The sequence below is a fragment of the Apaloderma vittatum genome, unplaced genomic scaffold (assembly GCF_000703405.1).
Source record: "Apaloderma vittatum isolate BGI_N311 unplaced genomic scaffold, ASM70340v1 scaffold20429, whole genome shotgun sequence".
Lineage (NCBI taxonomy): Eukaryota > Metazoa > Chordata > Aves > Trogoniformes > Trogonidae > Apaloderma > Apaloderma vittatum.
In genome coordinates, this window is record NW_009733779.1 from 20,533 (window position 1) to 45,770 (window position 25,238).

Genomic DNA, 25,238 nt, shown 5'->3' on the forward strand with positions numbered 1-25,238 from the left:
ATGCTGGCACAAAGCATTGAGTGGCAGCAGGAGAGAAACAAACAGATGGTTTGATGGAAAGTGGGACAGCTTCTTTCAGAAACAGCACTGGCTAATGCCAACTTACAGTGTGCATATAGCCATGGCCTTTGCTGGTTTGGGGTTTTGTGGTGGTTTCTTTGTTTATTTGTTTTGCAGAGGGCTTTTTTTTCCCCTGATTTACTCAGAGCCCCTTCTTGACATTTTTGAGGTATTTGTAGGTTTAGGAGTCTACTCCAAGAGAGGAGAGTAAATTCCTTTGGCTTGAAAACATCTCTTACTTGGGTGCATTGGGTGAAAAGCTGGTTTGGGTTTTAGGGGGCTTGTCAGAGCCATCCAGTGACACCCTGAGTTGCTCTCTGGGCTTTGGAGTCCCCTGGGTTTCCCTGGTGTCATTGGTCTCGGCAGCGCAGCAGTCGCTGAGGCTGCAGGAATGTGCAGTGTTTCCATCCCTGAGTCCTGTGTGTCTGTGACCGTCTCCTAACTAGTGGAGACATGGATGGGAAGCGTTCACTCTTTTTGGTTTACGAGCTGGGGCAGGGCGAGTCGTGGAGCTCTCTGCTTTTAGCTGTGACTGTAACAGGCGACTCACCCAGACGCTCTGTGGGGAAAGCAAGAATGACTTAAAATGGCTAAAACATTTGAACATCTTTCACCTTTAAATAGCAAAGCCTGTTCCGACAGGACTAATTTTACTTGGTTTCTTAGTGCTACTTTAAATAGAACAAATGTAATTCCTTCTGCAACTTTAAAGTAGCAAAACTTACTAGAACAGAATGCACATTGGTGAATGAATAACGAGCTAAAGGAAACAAAGTATGTAGACAAAGTAAATGAAATGCTGAAGTGTCAGTGACTTCTTGTTGTAGTTGTGTTGTTTCATTTTCCTTTCTCAGATGGGGACTCTTGTAAAAACTGGAGGGTGTCAGGAAGATCTGATCTTGGCAATAACATTGAAGAAGAACCTGCATGTGAAGTATCTGATTTGTTTTATTTGGCAGAGAATGTTGCTTCCTTCAGGTAGCATATTAAATAAAATAGGGGCTTGTGAATGGTGATATTACTGAAAACATGAATTATGTAGGAACGTAATATTTATTTTTCTTTCTGTAACATACCCCAGGGCAGTGCTTGGCAAACATGCTGATCTGATAACTATGAACTTCGGTAACAGCAGCAGAGCAGCTAGCATCATCCGGATGCCAAAACAGGAATGTTAGGTCAAAACCTATTGAGCTGAAGGTTTTTTATATTGAAACGAGAGAACTTTGGACAAGGCTTCATTCTAAGCATTTAAAAGTTGTATTTAGTAATAACACAAGTATTAAGATCAGGCTTCAAAAGTTGAAAAATTCTGTCCCATAGTTGGCGTAGTGGGATTTTCTTGTTTGCTTTCTGCTCAGAGACTTCAGGGGCCTGTACTGTTTTGTTTGTTTCTGGAGGTTTCTCAAATGCTTTGGAAGTGGATTTAAAGTGGATTGTAGAAAAAGAGGGCAGGGAACCCTCTCCAGGAGGAGGTTGAGTATAAAAAAATTGGATGGTGAAAATATGCACAGCACAATTGCCAGATTTGTACTAGCAGAAACTGTAGTGTAGAAAGTAATTTTCCCTCTGGGCTGATACCACAGTGTGACCACTTTCTCCTTCTGTTTCATCATTGGAACTATCAGCTGTTACACAGCATTTTTATCTTTGCTTTCTCTTTGCTTGTCGGCTCATACCGTGTACAGTTGCGTGTTTTAGAAGTTGCTCTGGGTGCCTGGGTGACTGCTGCTCCGGCTGCTGCTGCTCCAGCTGCTGCTCCTCCCCTTGTTCTTGCTGCTATGTCACACCACCTCGTCCTGCTGAGCCTTTGGCTGCTTATTTCATTTATTTGTCCCTGCCCACTGCCTTTTGGTGTGAATCATGCTGTTATTTGTGTATGGTGGGTTGTGGGTTTTTTTTCCATAAATATAGATAGATATATATATATCTTGCCTCTCTTCAAGAGAATCCAAACAATTTGGAGACAGCAGGGCTGACGCTCATACTTAAAGCCTTGCTGCTTTCCTAGATAACACTCCACTTGTTAAATACAATCCGTGTCAGCAGTGGGTTTTAGTGCCTGGTTTTGTGAGTTGCTTTGCTGTGACATCTGTAAGGAGCAAAGCAGCGTTACTAAACCCCTCTGGCTTCTCACCCAGAAGAGCTCCAGCACTACTCACGGTGGCTATAGGTGGCGTTTCTGAAGGTACTTGATTTATTGAGCTGTATATGTTGACTTTGGAAGAGGTCTGGCACTGAAAGCCCATCTCTGCTTTTGCTTTTTACCTTCTAACGGCTGAAAAATGCCATTTGTATACTTCGTTTCAGGAGCAAGCTGAATGACAGAATGTGTCATGCTGGGAAAATGGGAACTCTGAAAGGCAGAAATATGTTTTGGTATCTGCCTTACCTGGAGACTTTCAATCGAGAGCCAAATTGCTTTGGAATGTAAATGGAAACTTTATAAGCTTTGGAGTTTTGCCCTTTTTGCTGCACTAGTGAACTGCCTTCTGAATTGCTGGCTTTTAGGGATGTTCTTGGGTGTATAAGTGAAAATTATTATCAGCCTTTCTGCCAAGTAACATAGCTGTTTTGTGAGGAACGAATGGTGTTCTCTGTCCTGCAATAGCGTTATATTTTTAAATCTGAATCGGAGACCCGGCAGTATAATATAAGTATGTTATTCTGTCACACTGGGAAAAACAAACAAGAGAATAGTATGGGGTATTTGTTCCCTAAGTTAAATGTGCATTAAGAAATGAGTCTAGGTTAAATTTTTTCTAGGGGTGCTGTATAAGTTTACTACATGCATGGTTTCAAAAATAAGAATGATGTTTCCATTGTGTGACTTAGGTCCAGATTAATTTGATAGTGTACTTCCAACTTTACTTGACAGTAAGAACAAGCCATATGATGCAACGCAATTGTGCAAGAGACTTGCCTGTAAAGAGACCAAAGCCTTCAGACCTTTTCTTACGGAAGCGAAGCCCAGTCGTGATACCCACCAGTCTCTGACTGGCACAGACTTGTTCTTTTGCTGGTGATCTGTGTAAGAGAAAACAAGAGTTGATCAAACAGCTTACTGTAGTATCCCAAGAAATGTGAAACCTTCTAATACGGGAGACAACTGGAAAGATTGGTTTTGGTTTTCAGTTTCTAGCGTGTGCTTACTGAAGTGAGAAATCATTTAAAAAGTAAAAGTGATAGGTTGGAAGAATACATGAAAAGGATATCAAATGATGACCTTATCTGCTTAGGGAGGAGTTTTGCTTTTTGATGTGTTCTGTTGTGTCTTTTTTTCCTCTTTTTCCAAGTATTTGAATCATCATTGTTGGTCACATACTTGGTGATGTGAAATGTTGCTGTTATACTCTCTACTCCACATCCCTGTCCTGCTGCTATACTTTACAGGCTGGAAAGTATGCCATGGGGTAGTAAATCTAATTTCTTGAGCTCTTTTAGCACATCTGTGTCAGGATCCTGTTTCATCCCTCGTTACCTTTTTCTCTTTAAAGCCTAGAGCTACTTGGATATGTAGAAATAGACTCTAAAATTACCGAGAGTGTCAAACCTCCATCCTGCCTTCCTTCCAAGTGGCAGCTCTATGCTCTGCCTTGCCTTCATGCATCCTGGATGCCCCAAGCTGGAGCTGTGAAGGCTGGAGATGATGACGTGCAAGAGACTTGGATTTTGTGCTCTTATCCCTTCTGGATTAGAAACAGATCTCACAAAATGCCGAATGTTTCTTTTCAGGGGAGAACAGTTCTCCAGGGGCCTTGATTTCTTCACTCTCTCCTCCTCTGAGTTGTTGTAGTAGGTGAGTTTGGATGCCTCAGTGATTTTGCTCTCATTGACCGGAGTCTTAATCTGACATTCTAATATGAAAACATTAACGGTGGACTGGAGGGGCTGCCAGGAAGCCCCCCAGAGAGTTTGTGAGTTTTGAGTTGCCAGCTGTGTGGCAGGAGCTGAGTGTGGGGTTTTCAGTGGTGAAGATGCTTTCAGGAAAATCAATTGAGGGTTCAACTCAAAGCTGTCATGACAGCACAGACTTAAGTTGTAGTAAACACTGCTTGACCTTTCTCTGCTTCCCATCACGAATGGGTTGGGAATAAAAAAATCAAACGTATGCTGGATCAGGTAGTGTTTTTCTACCTGAAAGGAGGTAGTTGGTCAGGCGAGACTTGCTGCCCTGCCGTGCCCTCCCTCGTCCTTCAGGAGCATCCTTCAGCCCCTCCCCACGGTGACACTGTTCTGTCTGCCTTTTGGGGCAGGAAGTTCCCTGGTCACCCAACATCTGTAGCTTCTCATCCGTCTCTCCCCTGTGCCCACGCTGGAGGTGCTTGCTGCTGAGCAGAGCAGGCCCCAGGAGAAAGGCTCGCACTGTGAGTTTGGCCATCCATCCAGGAGGCACGGGCTCCATTTCTGGGCCAGGCAGCACATACGGCATCTCTGCTTCTGGCAGCTCTGAGACGTCCTGCAGGCTGCGTGCTGCTCAGTGTCTGCTGTCCATTAGGCCGCTCTGATGTCTCTCTCATTCGCGGCTGGCAGTGCATCACTTTTTCCAAAGTAACAAGAGGCCCTGTGGAAAGAAAGGTCTTGGGTCCTCCTCTGCCAGAGGAGTTCTGGCCAAGCACGACTGACTGGTTAATACGACCTCCTCCGTGGTCCACGGAGCCTAATGCAAGGCTGGTGATGCAGCAGGAAAAGAATGGTTCCATTATGTAAATGACATGACTTTGGGTGAATTACTAGGTTTTTGAAGGCGTTTCCAGGAACTATGGGTGGCACCTTTTCAAAATGTTCCTGTTAATATGGTGAGGTCAGTAGAAGTGGTGTGCTGTCAATAAAAGTTTCTTCCTTCCTGCCCCCATCCCCTCTGGCATCATTCGTTTCTAAAGGTCATACTTAAGGATTTTACTTGGTCACTCCCAACTGAATATTTTATTTGGGATGTGGATTTGTGCTCTGTTTGGGGCTTTGTCAGGGGCAACAAGAGAGGCAGGAGAAAAAAGGATGAAGAGATTTGCTTGGCTGTAAGTTGATGTAGAATTTTGCAGGGTACCTCGTGTCTCCTGCCAGGTCTGTGCTCTTTTCCACTTTGGAGAGCACAGACTGCTCACAACACTTCTTGGCTTTGCAAAGTGCTTTTTTTTTTTTTTTCTTTTTTCTTTTTTTTTTTTTTTTAAAAAAAAGTGACAGAGCTGACTGGGCGTACCTGGAGACACCAACTGTAAATTGAGCAAATGTAAATTCTGCCTCAAGGAGATGCTGTGCTGTGGTAAAGTGTGGTCCAGAGGCAGGGCTGGTGAAGTGTGCGCAGGGTACGTGGAACGCTGGAAACAAACACTTTGGGTGATATATCCCTACTGCTTCGGTTGGCTTACACTGTGGTACGATGGTGAAGTCAGTACAAATTTCTTCTCTGCGTTAAATAGCTTTCTCTGAGCTCCCTAGCTGACAGGTTGGGTTCTGGTCTCTATTTTCCTACTGTAGAACCACAGTGAGGGTCAGCCTTGCTATTTATAGCACGGTATGCTAGTGCCAGAATTGTTACCTCCTTTTTACAGACTTAATAAAATCAAGGGACTTAGATTTGCTGTTTGGTAATGTCTGCATTTGTGAGTATAGGAGCCTGGGGAAAACAAATTAACAGGAAACAAATTTCAGTGTTGTTTTATCCTACTAGGAATAAGAGATATGCAAAGGATAAATACTCTGTTGCTTGCTGATGCTGGAGTGCACTCATTATACCTTTATAAGTAAAGGTTAATCCATTTCAAGCCTGGGTTAATGCTACGCTGTCCTCACGCTCCAAAATGATGAGAAGGCGGGGTTTTACTGTTATTAGGTTATTTGATATAATGTAATCACAGATGCCAACATGTGGTCAGCAGTTGCTCTGTTTGATTTGGATATGTCAACATGCTGTAGGTTTTACTCTCAAATACCTGTGTTATTTATCTTTTCCCACCAATCAAGGGAGAAAGAGTATGTACAACAGACTGTACGGAGAACAGCACTAAGTTCTCCAAGCTTTTGGAGAAGTGTCTTATATAGGATACATCTTTGTGTGAAGAATAGAACCTTTTAGTTTTTAGAAAAGACTATTAAGAGCTTTCTTTAGTAGGGAATTCAAGGGGATAAAAGATTGATTAAAAATAGAAATATTGACATCTTAAAGCAGCTGTTGTGCTATTAAAACCTCTGTATATGTATAGAGAGATACATGTTTATTCTCAGAAGTCGGGAACCTTGTGCACTCTGAAATACACAGCTAAAGTAGTATCTACATAATGCTATAAAATGCCTTCATTTGTGACACAGCAGCTGTGTTTCTGGCAACAAAAAATCTTATTGTTGCACCAAATCCAATTAAAAATCCAGAAGATAAAATGCTGTCCTTAGAGAAGGTAGCAGGCAAATTCAGAAAAAAACAACCCAGGGCAGAGGTCAGCAATATTCCTGTTCTGGTGTGGACATGCAAGTTGTTTTCTGTATGAAACTTTTAATTGGTTCACTTTAAAAGGCATCAGGATCTGCTTGAAGATCATAGACCTAATTTGGGATTTGTCTTCCTCAAAATCCCCTGGTGAAATAGAAGAATTACGTAAATAATCAAAGGGAAGTGTAGGTACTTGAGTGTACTTTCCCAAAACCAATCCTAAAACAACGTAAACAAACCAGCGTGGGGCTGAGATGCTGCTACTCATGGCTCCTGTCTGTGAGGCTGTCCTAAAGTGCCTCAACCCACTTCCAGGTAGGGCATGAGTCCTAGAACAAAACGCTTTTTTTTTTTTTTTTTTAAATTTCTTAATCTCCTGTGGCTTTCCTAAACCAGCTGCAAGGAACTCAGGACTGCCTTCAGATGTCTTTCCCCAGTATTAAAAGTATTGTTTTAGTACATCCAAGTTATTTAGGCTCAAGATGCGAGCTATTAAAGAGAGCAGCCCTTCTTCTTTCCTCTTTCTTTCCAGTTTTTAAGTGCTGAGTGACCACGTGTCCTGATTTAAAAGTGTTTCATGCACATGAGTAACATATTTACAGCTGCAGAAGAAAATGCCCTCCCGAATTTGAGAATCCAAACACAGGGAGCTCTGAAACAAACAGCTGCTCCAGAAAATGCTCATTTCATCAGTGACATGGCACGGAGGTGGTTGGAAAAAGAACAAACGGAAAGACTAGTTGCCTAATGGCCTTGTGGTGGGGAAGGGTTTTCTATTCTTGGTGGTTGGTTGTTGCTTTAAAAAAACAACCCAAAAAAATCAGCAACAGAAGTGTTCTATTTAAAATACAGCAATTCCGTTATTTCATTTTAAGGGGCTGATTTCTAGAAATCCTCCCAACCGTCCACAGGTAATTTTATTGAGTGGCTTTAAAATTTGAAGATATCTGACGACTATCTTCTATCCTGGAAATAGCTTCTCCTCTGGATGGAATTAGGGGGTTTGTACATTTACTTTTTCATTTTATCCTGTCCTTTTGGTAGCACCTAGAGTTTCTGGAGTTTGATATCGTCATAGAGATGTGCCATGCCCAGCTGTGGGAGCGAGCTGCTTTGTTCTTGCTTCCCCCTTTTCCTTTCCACATTCTGCCTCTTCCCTCCCTCAAGATGGGCTCAAGTCCACCAGAGGTACGTTTTCCTCATTTGTGGACAAGTGCTGCTGGGTGAACTGCCTGCCTGTAGCCTGCATAATTCTTTGCTATGATTCACCCTTTGTTTTGCCAACACATTATTTTTTTTAGACAGTGGGTAGCAAGTCCTCCGGCTATCTTGGGATAATTTTATAATACTATTTTTTTTTTAATGGAGTTTCTTATACTTGAGCAACAGTAACTTTCCTGTGAATTCTAGAGCATCTAAGAATTTGGAGATGGAGAGTTGGGAAAGAGGAGTGTGTGTGTACATATATATATATATTTGATTATTTTTTTTTCAAGTGAGTAATGATTTGACATGCTCTGTTTCAGTACATGTTACCATGGCGATGACTGCAGGGACGACAACATCCTTTCCCATGAGTAACCACACCCGGGAGAGAGTGACGGTGGCCAAACTTACGCTGGAGAACTTCTACAGCAACCTAATTATACAGCACGAAGAGAGAGAAACCAGGTACAGGCTCTGCTTCCTCTCACCCCACTTCAGCAGTTCTTGGTTGGCTTTTGGTGGTGTTTGTTCAAGGGCACTTTGATGCTCGGAGCAGTTCTTAGAAGTTTTTCTGTACCTGGTAGCAAAGAGCTAATCCCCAAAGGGCACAAGCTGCCTTTCGGCTGCTGGCTGTGCTGGTACACCCATGAACATCCCCCCCCTGCTACTGCACCAAGCAGGCACTGAGTAACCAAGGACCTCCACTTTTGACATTCCCATACAATTTACCTCCTCATGCAATTACTGGCGCTTTGTGGAAACCGCTCTGTGCAGCGTCTTTTGCAGCACGTGTAGATTTTCTTCTTCTGCCCGTGGGATTGGTGACCTCCAGCTCCTCTGTGCATGCCACAGGGAATAAACTCTACAGAGGCAGGTGCTGCAGGACTGCTGGAGGATGGTTTTGTCTAAGGCATTGGCTCGTGGTCTCTATTTGTGCTCTGCAGTGTGGAGCTCAGGGAGCGATAGGAGGTAGGGAGCAGGACCAGTAGGAGAAGTGCTAGGCAGGGTGATGGTGTAAGGAAAGGAGGCAGAGAGCTCAGGGTGGTCTGAGGTGTAAATAAGGGGTGGTAAAGAGTGTAGTGTTGGTGATGGAGGATTTGAAAGGCTCTTAGGTGGGCAGGAAGAATTCTGGAGGTAACATAATACCCTCCTCTAAATTCTTCTTGGGTGATATTGACTGGTACTCCTTGCCTTGGGAGTATGCCTTGGTCATCTTCCCTTTAACTTCTCTGATCAGTGCCCAAATCTGCCTCCGATGTGGTGAAGCGCTACTTGAATTAAGTGTCAAAACAAGCAACGTTTGATTGTAATGAATGCTGTGTTTCAAATTGTCATCAGCTTGTTAAATTATCATTCCCCTGGTAATGTGTTTTTAATTGAGGGGTTTTCAGCCAAGCAGCAGGGTTTCTCTCTTCATCATATTTAGTCATTATGCCGTGTAATTGAGTTGCTTCTAGTTAAGAGAATAGCCTGTCTACCGAGAGCCTTTAATTTAGGGGATCCTGCTGTACTTTCCGAAGTGCAAAAAACCACCAGCAACCTGGCACCCAGCCTTCAAACTCTTGGCTGCTGCTCGTGAGTAACCGGCTTCCTGAAAGCTGCACCCTGACAGTTGTTAGGACCACCCCGCAGGTGGAAAAAGAGGGGTCAAGTAGGCATGTTGCCACATACTGTGACCCCCTGCCACCTGTGGGGTACTTCCAGGCAGGATGCTGGGAGGAAATGATGATGAATCTGGGGCTTGGAGTGAGTTGGCACTAGAGCAAGGGGAACAGGACAAGGTGTGTGGCCAGGCTCTGGGAGTGAAACCAAGAGCTGGCTAAAGTGTTGAATGTAGAGCTGAGATAGAAGTGGTGAATAAAACCTAGATTTATTCTGATTCGTAATCCTAACTGGTAAAACCAGCCTTCTTCAATAAGATTATATTAAAAAAGTCGTTAAGAGTGATTGTATGTTTGGGTCTAGTTTTGCAAATACCTAAGTAGGGGCTTAAATTTGCTTATATATTTTCGAGTTTCAATCACAAATGAGTAAATTGTTGGGGAATGTGCAGTAAGTCTTCAAATTTCCATTTGAGGCAAATTCTTTGGTAAGTGGAATAAGAAGTAAGGGCCTTGTCTTGCTGTAGTGTTATGTTTGTTTTTAGTAAATAATTAAAGAAACTCATCTCCTGTTTCTCCCCTTTGTAGGCAGAAGAAGCTAGAAGTGGCTATGGAAGAGGAAGGCCTCGCAGATGAGGAGGTAAATACTATTTGCGTAACATTTGAAGAGACTGCTTTGCATTTGTTGCACTACTTCAAATGGGCATTTGAGGAGCTTACAGAACCATTACTTAGTGTGACATTAATCTTGTAAATTAATGTTGCCCCTGTAAATAAGTTGTTTATTAGGGAAGCTGTGAATATGCTTGAATGATACTTGAAATAGTTCAGGGTTTTCATGCCACCCTTAGTCCTTATGAGACATATGATTGCATCAAGTGTCTAAGTTTTCAAAGAGTACAATTGTTTGCCATTATATTTGGCAAGAAAAAAAATGTAATGTGCTCTTCGAGGTGTATAGAAAGTAAAAAGCTGAACCATTTTGTCTTGATTTAAGCAATAAACTGGACACATCCTTGCTTCATTTGGATACAGATGACGAAGGATCTCTGTCCAGTTGGTACCTCTTGGAACTCTGGTCAATAAGTTGCTTCTCTGAGGTCCATCGCACCGTGGCTGCCTATCCTGCCTCCAGGATAGGAAGGGAAATAAGTAGGAACAGTTGCCTCTGTTATGTCTGAATCTCTGTGGCTGCAGTAACTTCTGGGAAGAGGGAAAAGTGAGTGTGGGTGTGTAATGCCATCTTGTGGTTTTAAATGACACCGTCACCCTAATGCAAGATCTGGCAGGTGCCTGATCTATGGATCTCATTAGCAGTCTCTGAGATCTCGGCATCTTTGAGAACATAAGTCAATGTTTGTCATCTTCTCAGGGTGAATCCCATTGATGTTTTTATAAATAAATGGCAGGATTTGGGCAGGTTTTTCTTTCAAATATGAGTGTTTGCCTGCCATAAACCAAATGGATTTTGTTACAGATAGTTGGATCTCTGCTGCCTGTTAGTCTCCTTTTTGCCTGTCATTCCTCTTTTTGGTGGTGTGCAAGTTTCAGCTTTTTATTGATCCTTTACACTGCCCATAAACAAGAGTCTTTGCCTTAGCTAGTCACTCTGGCCTTTGGACTGATGTGCTTTGTTTGAACTAGTATGTTTTTTTTCTTCGTTATTTTTATTACTGATTTTTGTGGTTGTCTTTTTTTTAAAAAAAAATCTAAGTAATAAAAAAGATAAAAATAAAATAGATATCCCAAAAATGTGAAACTTGGCATGAGGCCTCTATATAGAAGACCATGCTGGGGGATTATGTTTTGAGAAATTCAGAGACTTGTACATTTTTTTCTGTAATCCTGTTGGGAGAGAGAATACTTCACAGGAAGGGAGATTGTATATCTTGACTTTCTACTGTCAAATATGTCACAAATTTATATGTATGTGTCTCATTAGAAAAAGCTGCGCAGGTCACAACACGCTCGCAAAGAAACGGAGTTTCTACGACTGAAGAGGACTAGGCTTGGCTTGGATGACTTTGAATCTTTGAAAGTTATAGGAAGAGGAGCATTTGGGGAGGTTTGTGGCATTCTTGCTTGAACAGGATATTAAAAATCAATTGAATGTTAAAATAAAACAATTACAAAACAAAGAGCTACAGCTGGGGAGTTTTATTTCAGAGGAATTCGCTATTTGAGTAGCTGTGCAAGTTTGGTGACTCCCGTAATGAACTATGTGCATCAATTTTTAAAGGGCCCTCGAAAGGCCCTTAGTTTCTCACAGCTTACGAAACTGGTGTTGCCCGTGTGGCTCCCTGAAATGATGGATTTGCAGTTGCACAGCTCCTCTCCATAAACATCCTCCCTGCCCGGTGTCACATCACAGTTGTATCTGTTCCTGAATTTTAGTGTGTGCAGTCTCACAGCTACCTGGAATTTACTGTGCCCGCTAGCTTTTCCTAAAACAATAACTGCTTCAGACTTTCTGTTCATCACTAGTATTAGTGGTGTACATTCTGTAGAAATTTTTTTTTTTCATATGTTTTTCAATATTTAACCAAAGAACTTCTGCATGCCTAGCGATTTTGAGCCTTCCAGTAGATTCCATGCTGGGCTCTAGTTTCTGAGGTAACAGAGCCTGAGTGGGTTCTATATCTCATTGCAGGTACGCCTTGTTCAGAAGAAGGATACAGGTCATATTTATGCAATGAAGATACTAAGAAAAGCAGATATGCTGGAGAAAGAGCAGGTTTGTGTTATATCAGTCCCCTGGATTTCAAAAGTGCTGAATTTCTTTGTGGCAGATACTATTTGGTCATATTTTCTGTTTCAAAAGCCCCAATAATGGTATAGCCGTCCCGAGCATCTATGGAGTTGCTACCACAGTACAAAACAGTAAGTAGAAGTTAGGAAATAAGGCCATGTAACAGCATTTGAAAAAAATTATTTATTAACAACCAATTTGGAAGTGGAAAAGGTTATTTTTTTCTCCCTTCCTTTATTAATGCAGACCTTATAGTATTTAAACTGTAAAAGTACATTTCAAGGAGAACGCTTCTTGAAAAGTAATACCATGCCAAAGTGAAAACTGAGAGTATTAGATGGTTTTTGTTGGTTAGATACCAACAGATGTCACACTGCTCATTGGCTGTGGTTTTCTTTGTTTTATAGTTGGGTCTGGTCTTTTCTTGGTTTGCTTTGATTTTGTTAGTTTGATTTGGCTTTTGCTTTTCCTTTTTGAGTTAACAATTCACTTGCAAATTCCTGGTAGGACACAGTGAGTACTTTAGCACCACAAAGCAAAGAAATGAAGTGTGGCTATCTCAAGTGAAAGAGCAGATGAAAGAGGACTTTTCCTTACCAGTCCAAACTTAACACATCATTTGCTCTTGTATTGCATTTCTCTGCAGTGATACTTGTAGTCCGTTTGTTGTGGGGTTTTTTGTTGTTTTTTTTTTTCCCTGGCAGAGACTTTTTGTCTCCTCAAGCCCCTGCCCTGACTATAGGGAGCCAGAGGAGCAGCTGCATGTTGTGCACAGCAGCCAGCCAGTGGGTACAGTGCGGGTTTCGGAACTAGGCAGCAGTTCTCTTTGAGTTGGGTATTTCTCTCTCTCACCATGATGATGAAGGAATTGGGTTTTGCAGGAAGTAATTAGTTAAAGACGCTCTGTCACTCTTGCTAGAGAAGATTTCGCAGGCTTATCTTGCCAAGTTTAAACTGTGAGATATCTGTCAAGAGAGTTATTAGCTCTTTGTTTCTTTGTATACGAATGTGAGAAATCTGGTAACTTCTGACAGGAATCATAATGCATCTACCATTTCATCTTCTGGTTCTTGCATTCTTTAAGGCCAGCCTTTTCCAGTGATTTTGTCAGTGTTTGCACTTTAATTAGCACATTCAATTTTTATCTGAGCTTGCAGTAGGGACATTACTGTATAAAGCTCTGCAATGGCCAACTCTGTATATTTTTTTTTAATGGTTCTATTTCATTTTAGGGCATAGTAAAAAAGAGAATTGCACTTTTCCACAACCTTTGTCGGTTCTTTCCAACAAACAAAAGCAGCCTAACAAGCTATGCTTTGTGTTTCTAGAGGTTGCTTCTGCAGAGTTATGTGAATGGTTACTTTCAACACTGAGTTGACTTCTGTAGGTTTCTGGTGGGTATTTTGTGAGGACTTGTCAGGACCTAGTAAAAAAATGAAAAAATATGAGTATGAAAATAGGTTCTTTGCTAAAGATCATGAAAATATATTGTAGGAGTAGGAATATAACATTGTGCTGATTGTTGAAATATTTGAATTGTCCTTTGATCATAGTAATTTTTGAAAAATTTTAGGTGGCCCATATCCGAGCAGAAAGAGATATTTTGGTTGAAGCAGATGGAGCCTGGGTAGTGAAAATGTTTTACAGCTTTCAGGATAAAAGAAATCTTTACCTTATCATGGAGTTCTTACCTGGAGGTAAGATTGTACATTGTGGTGTTAGGTGGCAGTGAAGTGTTTTGTCCTTAGCTTTTATTGAGAGCTTTATAAAATATTAGAAACAAACACTCCATGTAATTTGTGATAGCAAAAAATTTAATGCTGTTTTAAATGAAATCCCAGTAGTATAATCATTGTTGATTTTTACAAGAAGCAAAAGCATTAGGAATGGCTGTTAAAATAGACTTGGATTAAATAATTATTCTAATCCAATGTTCTGCTTTTTACTGCTGAAGCTATTAACAGTTAAAACAAAACAAAAAGCTCTTGTTTAAACAGTTTATTTGCGCAATACCTATCTTACATGTTAAACTACATTATAATCTTCTTTTACTATTGAATTAATTCCTGTTTAGGATTTTCAACAGTTTTACATCCAGTGTACTAAAAAAGTATATTGGATTTGTATGTCCTTGCAGTAATAGTTTTATAATTAGTAGCTATGAGGTCAGATACAAGGTTAAATTTGGATTCTACTGGGGTTTCACGTAGAATTAGTCTTATGATTAAAATGTTCTGATTTCTAAGCTGTGTTTTCTTTTTGATTAGGTGACATGATGACCTTACTAATGAAGAAAGACACCTTATCAGAAGAGGAGACACAGTTTTACATTTCTGAAACTGTGTTGGCCATAGATGCAATTCATCAGCTGGGATTCATCCACAGAGATATTAAACCAGATAACCTTCTGCTGGATGCGAAGGCATGTAAATGGCCTATGCTTTAAACATCCCTGTCTGCAGATAATGCCATTTATAGTGGTACTAAGTGGTGGGAACCAGTAGCGCCACACCAGTGGTTTAAACTAATAAAGCCAGAAGACAGTCACGACCTTCTCCCCGTAGAACACCAACATACTTAATAGCAAAGCCACCCTTGTTTTTTGATGGAAAGCCTTTTAACCCTTCTGAGACTTTTAAGGCAAGCCTTTTAAGTGAGAACTTAGGGTGTTCTCAGATGCTCATATTTATACACAGTACAAACTGAATGTACTTAGCTGCTTCAAGACAAATGAAAGCATGAAACATTCAGACAATGCTGAATAATCAGTTCAGTTCCTACAGTTATCTCATCTGTTTTATTTCCTGCTCTCCAGCGGGACCACTCTGTAAGAGCAACCACAGGAAGCCACGAAGTGGACTCAATAAGCATCATACCCAAGTCTGTAGGCTATCTAGCATTGATGTTTGGAAACCTGATCAAAGCCAGGTTACCAACAAAACAAAGGAATTTTGTCCTGCAGGCTTTCTCAGTCTCAGTGGTATCCCGTTCAAAACAAAAACAGGCAAACAGCTGTTGCAGAATTCTAGATGTCACTGTTTCCAGGGCGCAGAAACCTGTTTGAGAGAAAACAGACTCTGGCAGTACACCAAGATTCAGTCATTATTTGCCTGTTTGTCCTGCATTGGGTATTTCTGTGCAAGTCCATCATAGCCTGCGAAGGCATATGCAGTTATTAAAAAATTCTTATCCAAGCGCTACCTTTCTAAGTTTTGTTTTCGTCTTCCGTGATTTTTTCTTTTTTTTTTAGGGTCATGTAAAACTGTCTGATTTTGGGCTATGCACAGGTTTAAAGAAGGCTCACAGAACCGAGTTCTACAGGAATCTTACACATAACCCACCAAGTGACTTCTGTAAGTATATCATGTCCTAGTTAAACATTTAATAATTTTGAGCTGCAGCCATGCTGCATCGTAATTTATTTCTACTGGGGTGAGCAAGATTGATCAGGCTGATTGCATTTAATTGTAAAACTGGAAATGCATGTTCTCGGAGACATGGAAGCATTTCACAGGAAAGAAATTATAATTTCTGCAGTGTTAATGTATTTTTGCGCATTGGTACACAGATACAAATATTCACAATGTATCTGTATTTCAGTGTATTTTTCATCAGAATGTTAGTGAAGTTACAGAAACACCATTTTAGAAAGAACATGGGTTTCATTTGCTGACTTCCTGAAGTCAGTGGCAGTCTTATGAAGCTTTTCATAAGAGTAATATTGTTCATCAGTATGCTTTGGTGACACATCCAGATAAATGTTTTATTCCACAATTGTGAAATTCTCTGCAGTTCTTTACTTGCTGCTTAAAAAAAATCACCTACATCTGAATATACATTGCCAGCTGCAACAATAAGTACTGCTGATCTCAGATAAATCTGTAAAACTTCTAGCAAGTTCAAATATAGAATTATGGATCACGTGTCCTACTTATGTAAGTTTCAGCTGCAAATTGGACATTGTTTTTTCATTATAATTTTCCCATCTCCAGTTATAATCAAGTATTTGTTTCTCGACTAAAGCATTCTAAAGATGCAAAATAGTTATTCTTCAAAAACAGAATGTTACCGATCTTTTAATTCTCACAAATGCATTTATTATCTAATAATTATTTTGTAAATTAGCATTTCAGAATATGAACTCAAAGAGAAAAGCAGAAACATGGAAGAAGAATAGACGACAGCTGGTGAGTTAATAAAATTATGTATAACTTTTTTGCTTTTAAACTATTCACAGAAAACATTAAATAGAAATTCAGCATTAATGCTCCTGCTTTTTAAAAACTTATGGACCCTGATCCATTACAGATGTCGCTCTCTTCGAGCTCCCAAAATTGCAAATAACTCAGAAGATGGTGGTCTAGTGATTCCAGTTTTGGAGTAACTTAGAGATCAACCCTGATCAACCCTGCTTTGTCTGTGTGTTTTCAGAGCTGTGACTAAGAAGAGTCTGCTCCTCCTCTTCTTTTCTTTCTTCTCCCTTCCCTTCTCTGCCTTTGTTTCCCTTACCTGGAGTAGCTAACATGAGGTGTCAACAGCCACCTAGCAAAGGTGTATCTGGAGTTTGTCTCCTAAACGAAGCTGGTATTGACGCTGTGTGGGAGCTCCTGGGTTCAATTCCTGCAGTTCAGTGTTGGAAGAAGATGCATAGCTGTGTGGCTCTCTTTCAGAGAGCTGTGGGGAAACCTTGGTTGTCCTTCAGCTGAACAGAAATACTAGGCAAAGGCAGTGGAGGGTATTGGCACTGCAGTGCCACGGCCTGGATTTATAATGAAGAGTGGTCGGGTAATAAAGGGAACTCTGGCATTGACTGAATCAGAGCCATGAGATTTCAGAATTTTAGCCCTGCTTACGATTTTCATCAAATGGCAGTTGCAAAAACCTCACTTTTGAAATTCTGGAACTCTTTATTTTGCATACTCTGTTAAAAAGTGATATGCTGCCTGTGTTCCCCAAAAGATTTTAGGTTGTTTTTTGTTTCTTCATGAGAAGACATAATGAGATTCATTGCAATCACGATGCCTCATAAGGGATGGATTTCACACCCTTACTCCTGCTTGGAGTTAGATCCCTGAAAAGATTAAATTTTAGGTCAGTAGAGACTGACATGGCAGAACTGTATGGTGAAGCCAGATGAATCATGAGGCAATTCAACGGAGAGAATAGAAGGCCAAAAGGACAGCTTGTATCACCACATTTGAAGAGGAGCAATATTCTTGTTTTTCCATTGGTTTAAAACTAAATGTTTCAGCTCTGTTCAATAAAATTAAGTATTTTTGTTCCTGGGCTGACAAATGAAAGTAAAGGTTTTTTGTGGCAAAACTGGTTTTGGTGGACTTTGGGGGGTTTGCTGCTTGGGTTTTTTTTTTCTTTTTGTGGGAGCTTTGTTTGGTTGGGGTTTTTTTGTTTGGTTTTTTGGTTTTCTTTTCACACGTCCCTGCCCCATGCAAAACTTTCCACTAGTAAAGAGGAATTCCCAAATAGCTCAAGATGTAGTCATTAGCCAGAATTGGCTAGGCTGCACATTTAAAAGGTTAAAATTAATTTAAACTTAATTTCAAGGTTCTCTGTGCTTGCTCATGTAAAAGAATAATGTTCTTGGTATTTTATATACTGTGAATTCTCAGATTAATCATTGTCCATCCAAGTAACAAGACCCTATATGCAAATCCCCAGGAGAAGGTTTTGCAAAACATAGTATTTATCTTCTAAAGAGTTTTGTTGTTTTTTCTTCCAGGCATATTCTACTGTTGGAACCCCGGATTACATTGCACCAGAAGTATTTATGCAGACTGGATACAACAAACTGTGTGACTGGTGGTCTTTGGGAGTGATTATGTATGAAATGCTAATAGGTATGCTAAGCCAACATAACAATCGTTCAAAGGGTACAGAGGTAACACGGTCCAGTAGTTCAGCAGCTCTCATCCTCTGCATAGTGGAGATACCAGAATTTCATCCACTTGTACTTGAAGTAAGCCCCAAATTCAGCTTCCAGAAAACTTTTAAGTCCTCACACCTTTCCAAGAAGACAACCAGAGCTGAGTTGTTTCAGTGAATAACTGTTAGCTATTAAATATTTTTGAGGTTCAGTCTCATTACTTGGAAATAACAAAATAACCTTTAACATTATATTACAAAAGAGAAAGCTTTTGGCTAGTACTACTTCTTAGATTTGAGAGCCATAGTGGCAAAAGCAGAGGCCCCAGTCACTTTCTTTTTCTGGGAAAAGCTTGTTAATTTTTCTATTTGTTTGTGCAGGATATCCACCTTTCTGCTCTGAAACGCCGCAGGAGACTTATAGGAAAGTTATGAACTGGAAAGAAACGTTGGTATTTCCTCCAGAGGTGCCCATTTCAGAAAAAGCAAAGGATTTAATTCTAAGGTCAGTAACAAAAGCCCACTTCTGGCCACTCACCCAGACATAGTCATCTTCCATTTGTGTATAACATTTTTATTATACTTTCAGTACCTATTTCTCTAGTGTTTTGCTTAACCTGTCCTGTGTGTTTTCAGCATCCTGAGTTCTCTGTTGGAAAGAGCACAGTGTTGCTGCTGAGGATTTCTTCCTCCTCAGTCTTGGCTGTATCTGGGGTGTTTTTAGATATTTCAAACAGTTTATTTGTTAACATACCTTGCTCATGAATTTACTTATACAATGACTACTTGAATTTATTAGTTTTTCTCTGTATGTAGAAGAACTTAAATTAGGGTAGAACATTTTTAGTAATAGACAGTTTATTAAAATGAGGTCAAAACAGCACGTTATGGAACAAACACCTGGCCATTGGGTACTTTGTCCATTACCATTTGGACAAATTAGAAAACATATACTTCAGCTTAAAGGAAGTTGCAGTCAAAGTTAAAAGTTTCTTTATTTTTCTGGATACAGTGAAAACCAAACTAAAACAAGCTTGAGTTCAGGCAAAGCCTGACAAATCCTGGTCTGGCTTACTATTTTTACAAGGTTTGAGGTCTATTATTCGTATTTGACATGAACCAACTGGCTGGGCTGCAGTAGAAGTATAAACAGTTAGGTTTGGGTTTTTTTCCCCAAGTGACACTCAACTACAAGTAAAAGAAGGTTACAGTCTGTAATTAGAGACAGTTTATAGCCTAAATGGCTATGTTACTAAATTACCTGCTGAAAAACTTACTAACTAGCGAGAAGGTGACCTTTTTGGTATTGCAATGTATCGATGTGAAAAGTGCCTTGCGAATCTGGATGATGTGCATTCAGGATAACTAAATCAACAACCAGAGGCTTTGCTCATTTAAGCAAACAGGTTTCCTTTTAACAAAGGTCAGCAACAGGAGGCTACATCCCCATGCTACCAAGAACCCCCCATTTCCAGGAGATCATCAGGTGACTCCACTCTTGGCAAGACCGAGCTTTTTGTCTGACGTGGGTGTTTTTCTCCTGTTATTGTAAACCACCCTGTTTGTGTCATTGTTGACACTTTTGCCATCCTCAAAGAGAGCACAAGGACAGAATAAAGATATAAAGCAGTTGTGCCTTTGCTAACACAAACAATTGCCAGAATTTAATGAACTCCTAGACTAAGCACTGGTGTGCTCACCATCTGTTTGATGAGACACCTCAGAGTCTAGGCATCACTCTAGGCAGGCAAGGAGTCCAGAGGGGTCAACTTCTCCTGCTCCCTGGAACAAATGCCCAATATCGCTCAGTTGCTGTCGGAGAACTTCCACCTCCCTATTTTCTTCTTTAGAATATTTTTCTTTTCCTCCTGCCTACTCAAGCAGGTAGCAGTCCCCATCCTAACAGTCCTCTCTGTCTTCAGTTTCATCTTCTTCTTCTTGCTTGACTCCTTGGGTCTTTGTACCACCAGCATCTGGACCTCTAAGGAGAGGGAGGAGTGGATGACGGAGAATAGGGACATGGCATGTTTTGAATGTGTCTGGCTCGTAGTTCCAAAATCTAACATTAGTAGTTAGTATTTCTAACCACTAGTTAGAATAGAGTAGTCCTACTTCGCTAAGTGTCTCTATTCCTGTTTGGTTGATTTTGAAACATGGATTTTAAATAGTTGAAAACATGCAGAGAAGTTTTCAATGGCAGAGACTTGAGCCTCCATTCCAAACTAATCTTAAAGGACTAGAACTTGCAGTGACTTTTCACAAACCTTGAAGATGAGGATGCAAGAGTTTAGGAGAGGTGTAAGTTACTATCATCACAGCCTTTTGCTTTGTGACTCAACAATATTCTGCTTCTGCAATTTCCCTTTTCTTGTATATGCAACAGACTTCTTTTATGTTGCCCCAAGTGATGGAACAATTTAAAAGAACTTCTTCAAATTCCTGATTATCCCATACCACAGCTGTTTTGTTTGCTGTTGCTTCTGTCTGCATCTATTGTAATGGTCCCTTAAATTTCTTCACTTTTTCAGGTTTTGTATTGACTCAGAAAATAGAATTGGTAGTAATGGAGTAGAGGAAATAAAAAGTCATCCATTTTTTGAAGGAGTGGACTGGGGACATATCAGGTACGTGTGTGTGTATATATATATACACATTTTACAGAGAGAATAAAAACTGTGAAGGCAAGAATTTAATGTACTATGATGTCAAGGATAATTATTTCCAATTTATGTTTTATTCTGAAAGACAGCTCCTGGCAGTAGGTGGGTGACAGTGAAGTTTTTAGGCCTTGCTGACATTCATATACCTGATCAGAATTTAACTGTCTTGAGATGCCTCAGATTGCCCCAAAGTGCCCAGGATGGAAAGAAACTGCGGCAGGATGGCTGTGTTATTCCTGAAGTATGCTCTGATATTGGCAGAGAGCTCCTCTTTCAGTAGTAATAGGCTCTGCAGCTATTGCTGTAATTGACTTTTTTTGTAATAAGAGCACAAGAAAAGTAAACTCTATGCCAAAAATGCAGGGGAAATAGATGAATGAAGAGGAGAGACAGCAAGTAGGAGGAAAACATAGGGCATGTATTTACTGCACACTAGAGATACTACACCGAAGTGAAACTGGTATGTCTTGAGAGCACTGGGCAGAGGCACTGACTCACCTCAGAGTCACAGCCTCTGTGGCCAAATTCTACTGGACTAAGCCTGGGTAGAGGGCTCGGCCAGGGCAGCTGTACATGTTCCAGCCTGAGCTTGTGCCTGCAGATGCTGAGCTGCATCTGCATGTACCCAGAATGGTAGCACCTTTGAAGCAGATTTCAGTGGCCCCACAGATCCCTTCAGTTGAAGTGATGGCTGCTGTTCAGCTCTCTCTAAGGTTTGAGGTAGTTTGCTCTTTCAGTAATACTGCGGTTTTCTACATGAAAATCTATCCTGTGGGCATGTGATCGTCCAGCTCTTGTACTTCTCATTTCCTCTGGTGCAGAAAACCTCGTTTAACTTATCTGCTCAGTGTGGGAGATGTTAATAAGCAGCAAGAGCAGTAACGTATCTGTTCATGCCACATTTGGCAACCTGGCAAAATGAAATCCACCCAGAAGTGGATTTAATTGTAATTGAAGTAATTACAACTGTAATAAGTTTAGAGATGTAAATTAATGACTTTCCCACAGTGCAGTGTTCCAGTTTGAATGCTTTCGTGGGATAGATCAGCCACCTTAAAACTTATTAAAGGGCTGCCTAATTGTTGAGCTAATAAAGCAGTAACCTATCAGGGCCAACCTGGTTTGGATAAGAGATACTGACGACTGAGTGTCAGAAATACGAGCTACAGTTAAAAGGTATTTGGATGAGGTCCAGGCTGATGGGCGCTGGAATTGTAAAGCAACACACCTGTTAGCTCCAAATGCAAGTAATATCCTGCTCAGCTGGGTAGACTGGGTTTATGAAATGAAGGTAACCACGGTGGTTCTTGGTGACAACCAAGATTGTGGCAATAGACATGTGGCAGATAAGTGTGGAATGCTGTTTCAGTTAATGGGAAAATTATGTTTTCCCTAAGTTTGCCAAGAAGATACTAACGCCGGGTTGGAAATGAGTAAATCTCCCCATGATGTCAGCAAACAGGCGAGTCAGATACAGCTCTGATGGACTTGGTGGAACGTTTATGCTTTAAATTTAAAGGGATGTTGTAACTGTAAAAAGCGAAGTTAAAGCAAGCTGATACTTAATGTATCTTTTCCTAGTATTAACTGTCTAGTTGAGAGGTGGCATCCTTGCCTATAACAGGGAGGTTGGACTAGATGATCTCTAAGGTCCTTTCCAGCCTAGGCCATTCTATGATTCTATGATTCTATTCTGACATTTCTATTTGCAGGGAAAGACCAGCTGCAATCCCTATAGAAATCAAAAGTATTGATGACACTTCCAACTTTGATGAATTTCCTGAATCTGATATTTTACAGCCAGGTGAGACTGCCATCATAAATTCCAAATTGTTATCTATGACAAGCCAGAATACTCCACAGATGCTTTTGCTCTTGTTATTCATGTTAATTTTTCTGATATCCTAATCAAGGTGATTTACAGACTTGATCTGTAATGTAGATGTAATAGAAATGTAAACTTGGGCCTCTCATAGCTTCTACTTTCTCAGAACTTTGAAGAGGGGGAAAAAAACCAACAGACTTTAGTAGTTAAATTTATTAGTAAAAATTGTTTGCATGTATAGTGAGCACAGGAAAAAGTACAATTTTCTACCATGCGGTCTGTCTAACTAAATTCTGGTGAACATTATGCACTGATTTCCTTTTGATTGTTTGTGACTTTTTTGAGTTTCATGCCAAATGTAAATTTTCACATATCTGTGGGCAAAAATTTTCATACACATGATTATTTAACATAGTGATTTATGAACCTGAGTGGCTCTGAAAATCATTTGCCTTTTTTAATTGTTACTTTTTATTGGCAAGTAGTAGGAAATTTTTATATGTAAAAGACTTCTCTGACATGCCAAATTCTCCCAGCTCCCACTGTTTTCAATTATTAAGAGCTTCAAGATAGATAGTTAGGTAACACTCATGGAATCTTTTTTGTTGGAAAAGTCCTTGTCTTTTTCTGAAAGAGCTTTTATTTAATGGCAAAGAATTTTGTCCTTTTAATGCAAAAGCAATCAATCACCAGTGCCAAAGTTAAGCTGTTTTAAGTTCTTATTCGGGTAATGCCAAGACCATTTGTATCAGTTTTGGCATTTCTAACCCACTGAAAATGTTACCGTACATGTGGTTTCCTAAATACAACCTTTGGTATTGGTGCATTTGCCACCTTGAGTTGGAAATATTGTTACAGAAATCTAAAAGTGGCAATCAGAGAGCAAACTAGAGAAGCCTACTGCAGTGAATGTCCTTGTGCAGCCAGCCATGCGGTGTGGGCTCTTCATACTGGAAAAGGAGGCTGGCAAGCCTCCCTGAAGCCACGAGCAGAGAGAAAGTCCCAGGAGAGTAATATGTGTGTGGTGGGTGTAGTTCTCTTGGAAAAACTTGAATATACCTTTTTCTTCTGTTTATTGAGTGGATAACATATATACGTGCATTTGTTGTGCATGAAGCATCCTAAATGTTACGTTTTTCATAACTGTATAGCCTGTGGGTGTTTTAGAGGTTCCTGCCCAAGGTATTGGAGCCTGTTACATTGTGTAGACATACTAAAAAAAAAAAACAAAACATCAGAACCCAAGCAAACCGAGAATTCCACAGTTTTCCACTTCAGAGAGATAGGCTGAAATTATAACTCTTCTCAGACCATTGACAAAAGGTATCTGACCTGATTAGAAATGTGATTTCTTCAAGGAATTTCTGCTGACTAGGAAAATAAGAGTTCAGGGCTGTTCATGTCAGTGCTCTGTGAACTGATGGTTCAGGAGGAGCGCTGTTTTTAATTGTTCTGTTTTGGTTTTATTTTTTTTGTTTCTGAATTCTAGTGCCAAACACAACAGAACCTGACTACAAATCCAAAGACTGGGTCTTCCTCAATTATACTTACAAGAGGTTTGAAGGACTCACACAGCGTGGCTCGATCCCTTCCTACATGAAAGCTGGGAAGTTGTGAAACAAAACACAAACCGACAAAAGAAATACAAATACAAACCTCAGGTAGCTGCATCACCAGACCCGCTTGGCGTTAGTTATCAATACATCGACTCTGGTGCGCATCAATTTCACAAGGAAATTCTACAGGATTAGGATTTCTAAGACTACTACAGGAATTAGTTGGCAGTGCCAGCTGGCTTTTTTTTTTTTTTTAATATTTGAATATTTTTGTTAACTTTATTATACAAAGGTACTGGAATAAAAGGAACGTACATCCCTTTAACTGCACTGCCTATGTGTGTATAACGGTTAATTATGCCTCTCTGTACTGTGGCTTTGTTTGTACTGTAAACCATCTAATCCACCCAGGAGTAAAACATATCATTTTGTGCAGCATCATTATTATACTGCTTACCTGGTGGGTTTTGGATATGCAGTATAAAAAAAAACATTGCCCACATTTGCAAAATTCTCTGAGCAGTTGCTCAAGGGTGTTCCACTTGTGGTCTGCATATACCCCATGAGTGTGCCAACACTGAATTATTTTAAATAGCAGTGTCCTGTGGACCTACTTGTACCCTGCCTTCTCTCGCTTCACCTCACTAGAGGGCTTTATCAGCCAATCATCTCTTCTTATTTTTCTTCCTTTTTCCACTGTGTCGTGGTGAGACAGTCCCTGTCATCTGTTTAGTGATATTTCTGCTTTAAATAATAGTTGATCACTGTTACTCTTAAAGATAATGCTGCCTGTTGGCAACTTCAGAAGAAAAGAGGAATGTGAATAAAAATTAGAAGTTTTTAACAGAAGGGAAACTTTCTGATACCGGGTTCTGAAGAGATCCCAGTTTCCAGAACTGCATTCTTGCCTGTGCTGTAAAGCAGATCATCTTTTTGCTACTCATAATTCTGATAACCTTTCCTGTCTATGCTAAACATATTCTAGAAAAATGATGAAATTTGCTGCTTTTTCTTTTTTGTCTCCCTAAGAAGCTCCAGGCAGAAGGGATCCTCCTCTAGCCTTTTATTTGCAGGATACCTCATAGCAGCATCTGCCAAGCTAGAGGAAATGGAGCACTCCAGTAGCTTCAGACTCTCCTGTGGGCTCCCATCTTCTAGTATCTCCAACTAACTTGGACCATGGGATTACAGAGAATCAACTGAGTCTGCAACCCAACCAACCATGACTGAATTGGGCAGAGCATCTAAATGCTCTTCTCCCCTGTGTGCAGGAT

General features: G+C 40.4%; 1 protein-coding gene across 1 annotated transcript; it reads left to right on the forward strand.

Moving 5' to 3' along the window:
• Window positions 1-914: 914 nt before the first annotated feature.
• On the forward strand, window positions 915-24,025 carry STK38L (serine/threonine kinase 38 like). The gene is made up of 14 exons (XM_009876042.1): window positions 915-1,038; window positions 8,014-8,158; window positions 9,883-9,934; window positions 11,237-11,359; window positions 11,945-12,028; window positions 13,617-13,740; window positions 14,311-14,465; window positions 15,294-15,396; window positions 16,169-16,230; window positions 17,781-17,898; window positions 18,305-18,428; window positions 20,452-20,547; window positions 22,296-22,387; window positions 23,898-24,025. Exons 1-14 carry the CDS (start codon window positions 915-917, stop codon window positions 24,023-24,025), a joined length of 1,530 nt encoding a protein of 509 aa, XP_009874344.1.
• Window positions 24,026-25,238: the final 1,213 nt, after the last annotated feature.

Excerpts from the sequence above, each read along its gene's own strand:
- STK38L (XM_009876042.1), top strand. The coding sequence starts at position 915 with ATGGGGACTCTTGTAAAAACTGGAGGGTGTCAGGAAGATCTGATCTTG. Across the intron at positions 11,360-11,944 it reads GAAGAGGAGCATTTGGGGAG|GTACGCCTTGTTCAGAAGAA; the intron begins GTTTGTGGCATT and ends ATCTCATTGCAG. Across the intron at positions 13,741-14,310 it reads CATGGAGTTCTTACCTGGAG|GTGACATGATGACCTTACTA; the intron begins GTAAGATTGTAC and ends CTTTTTGATTAG.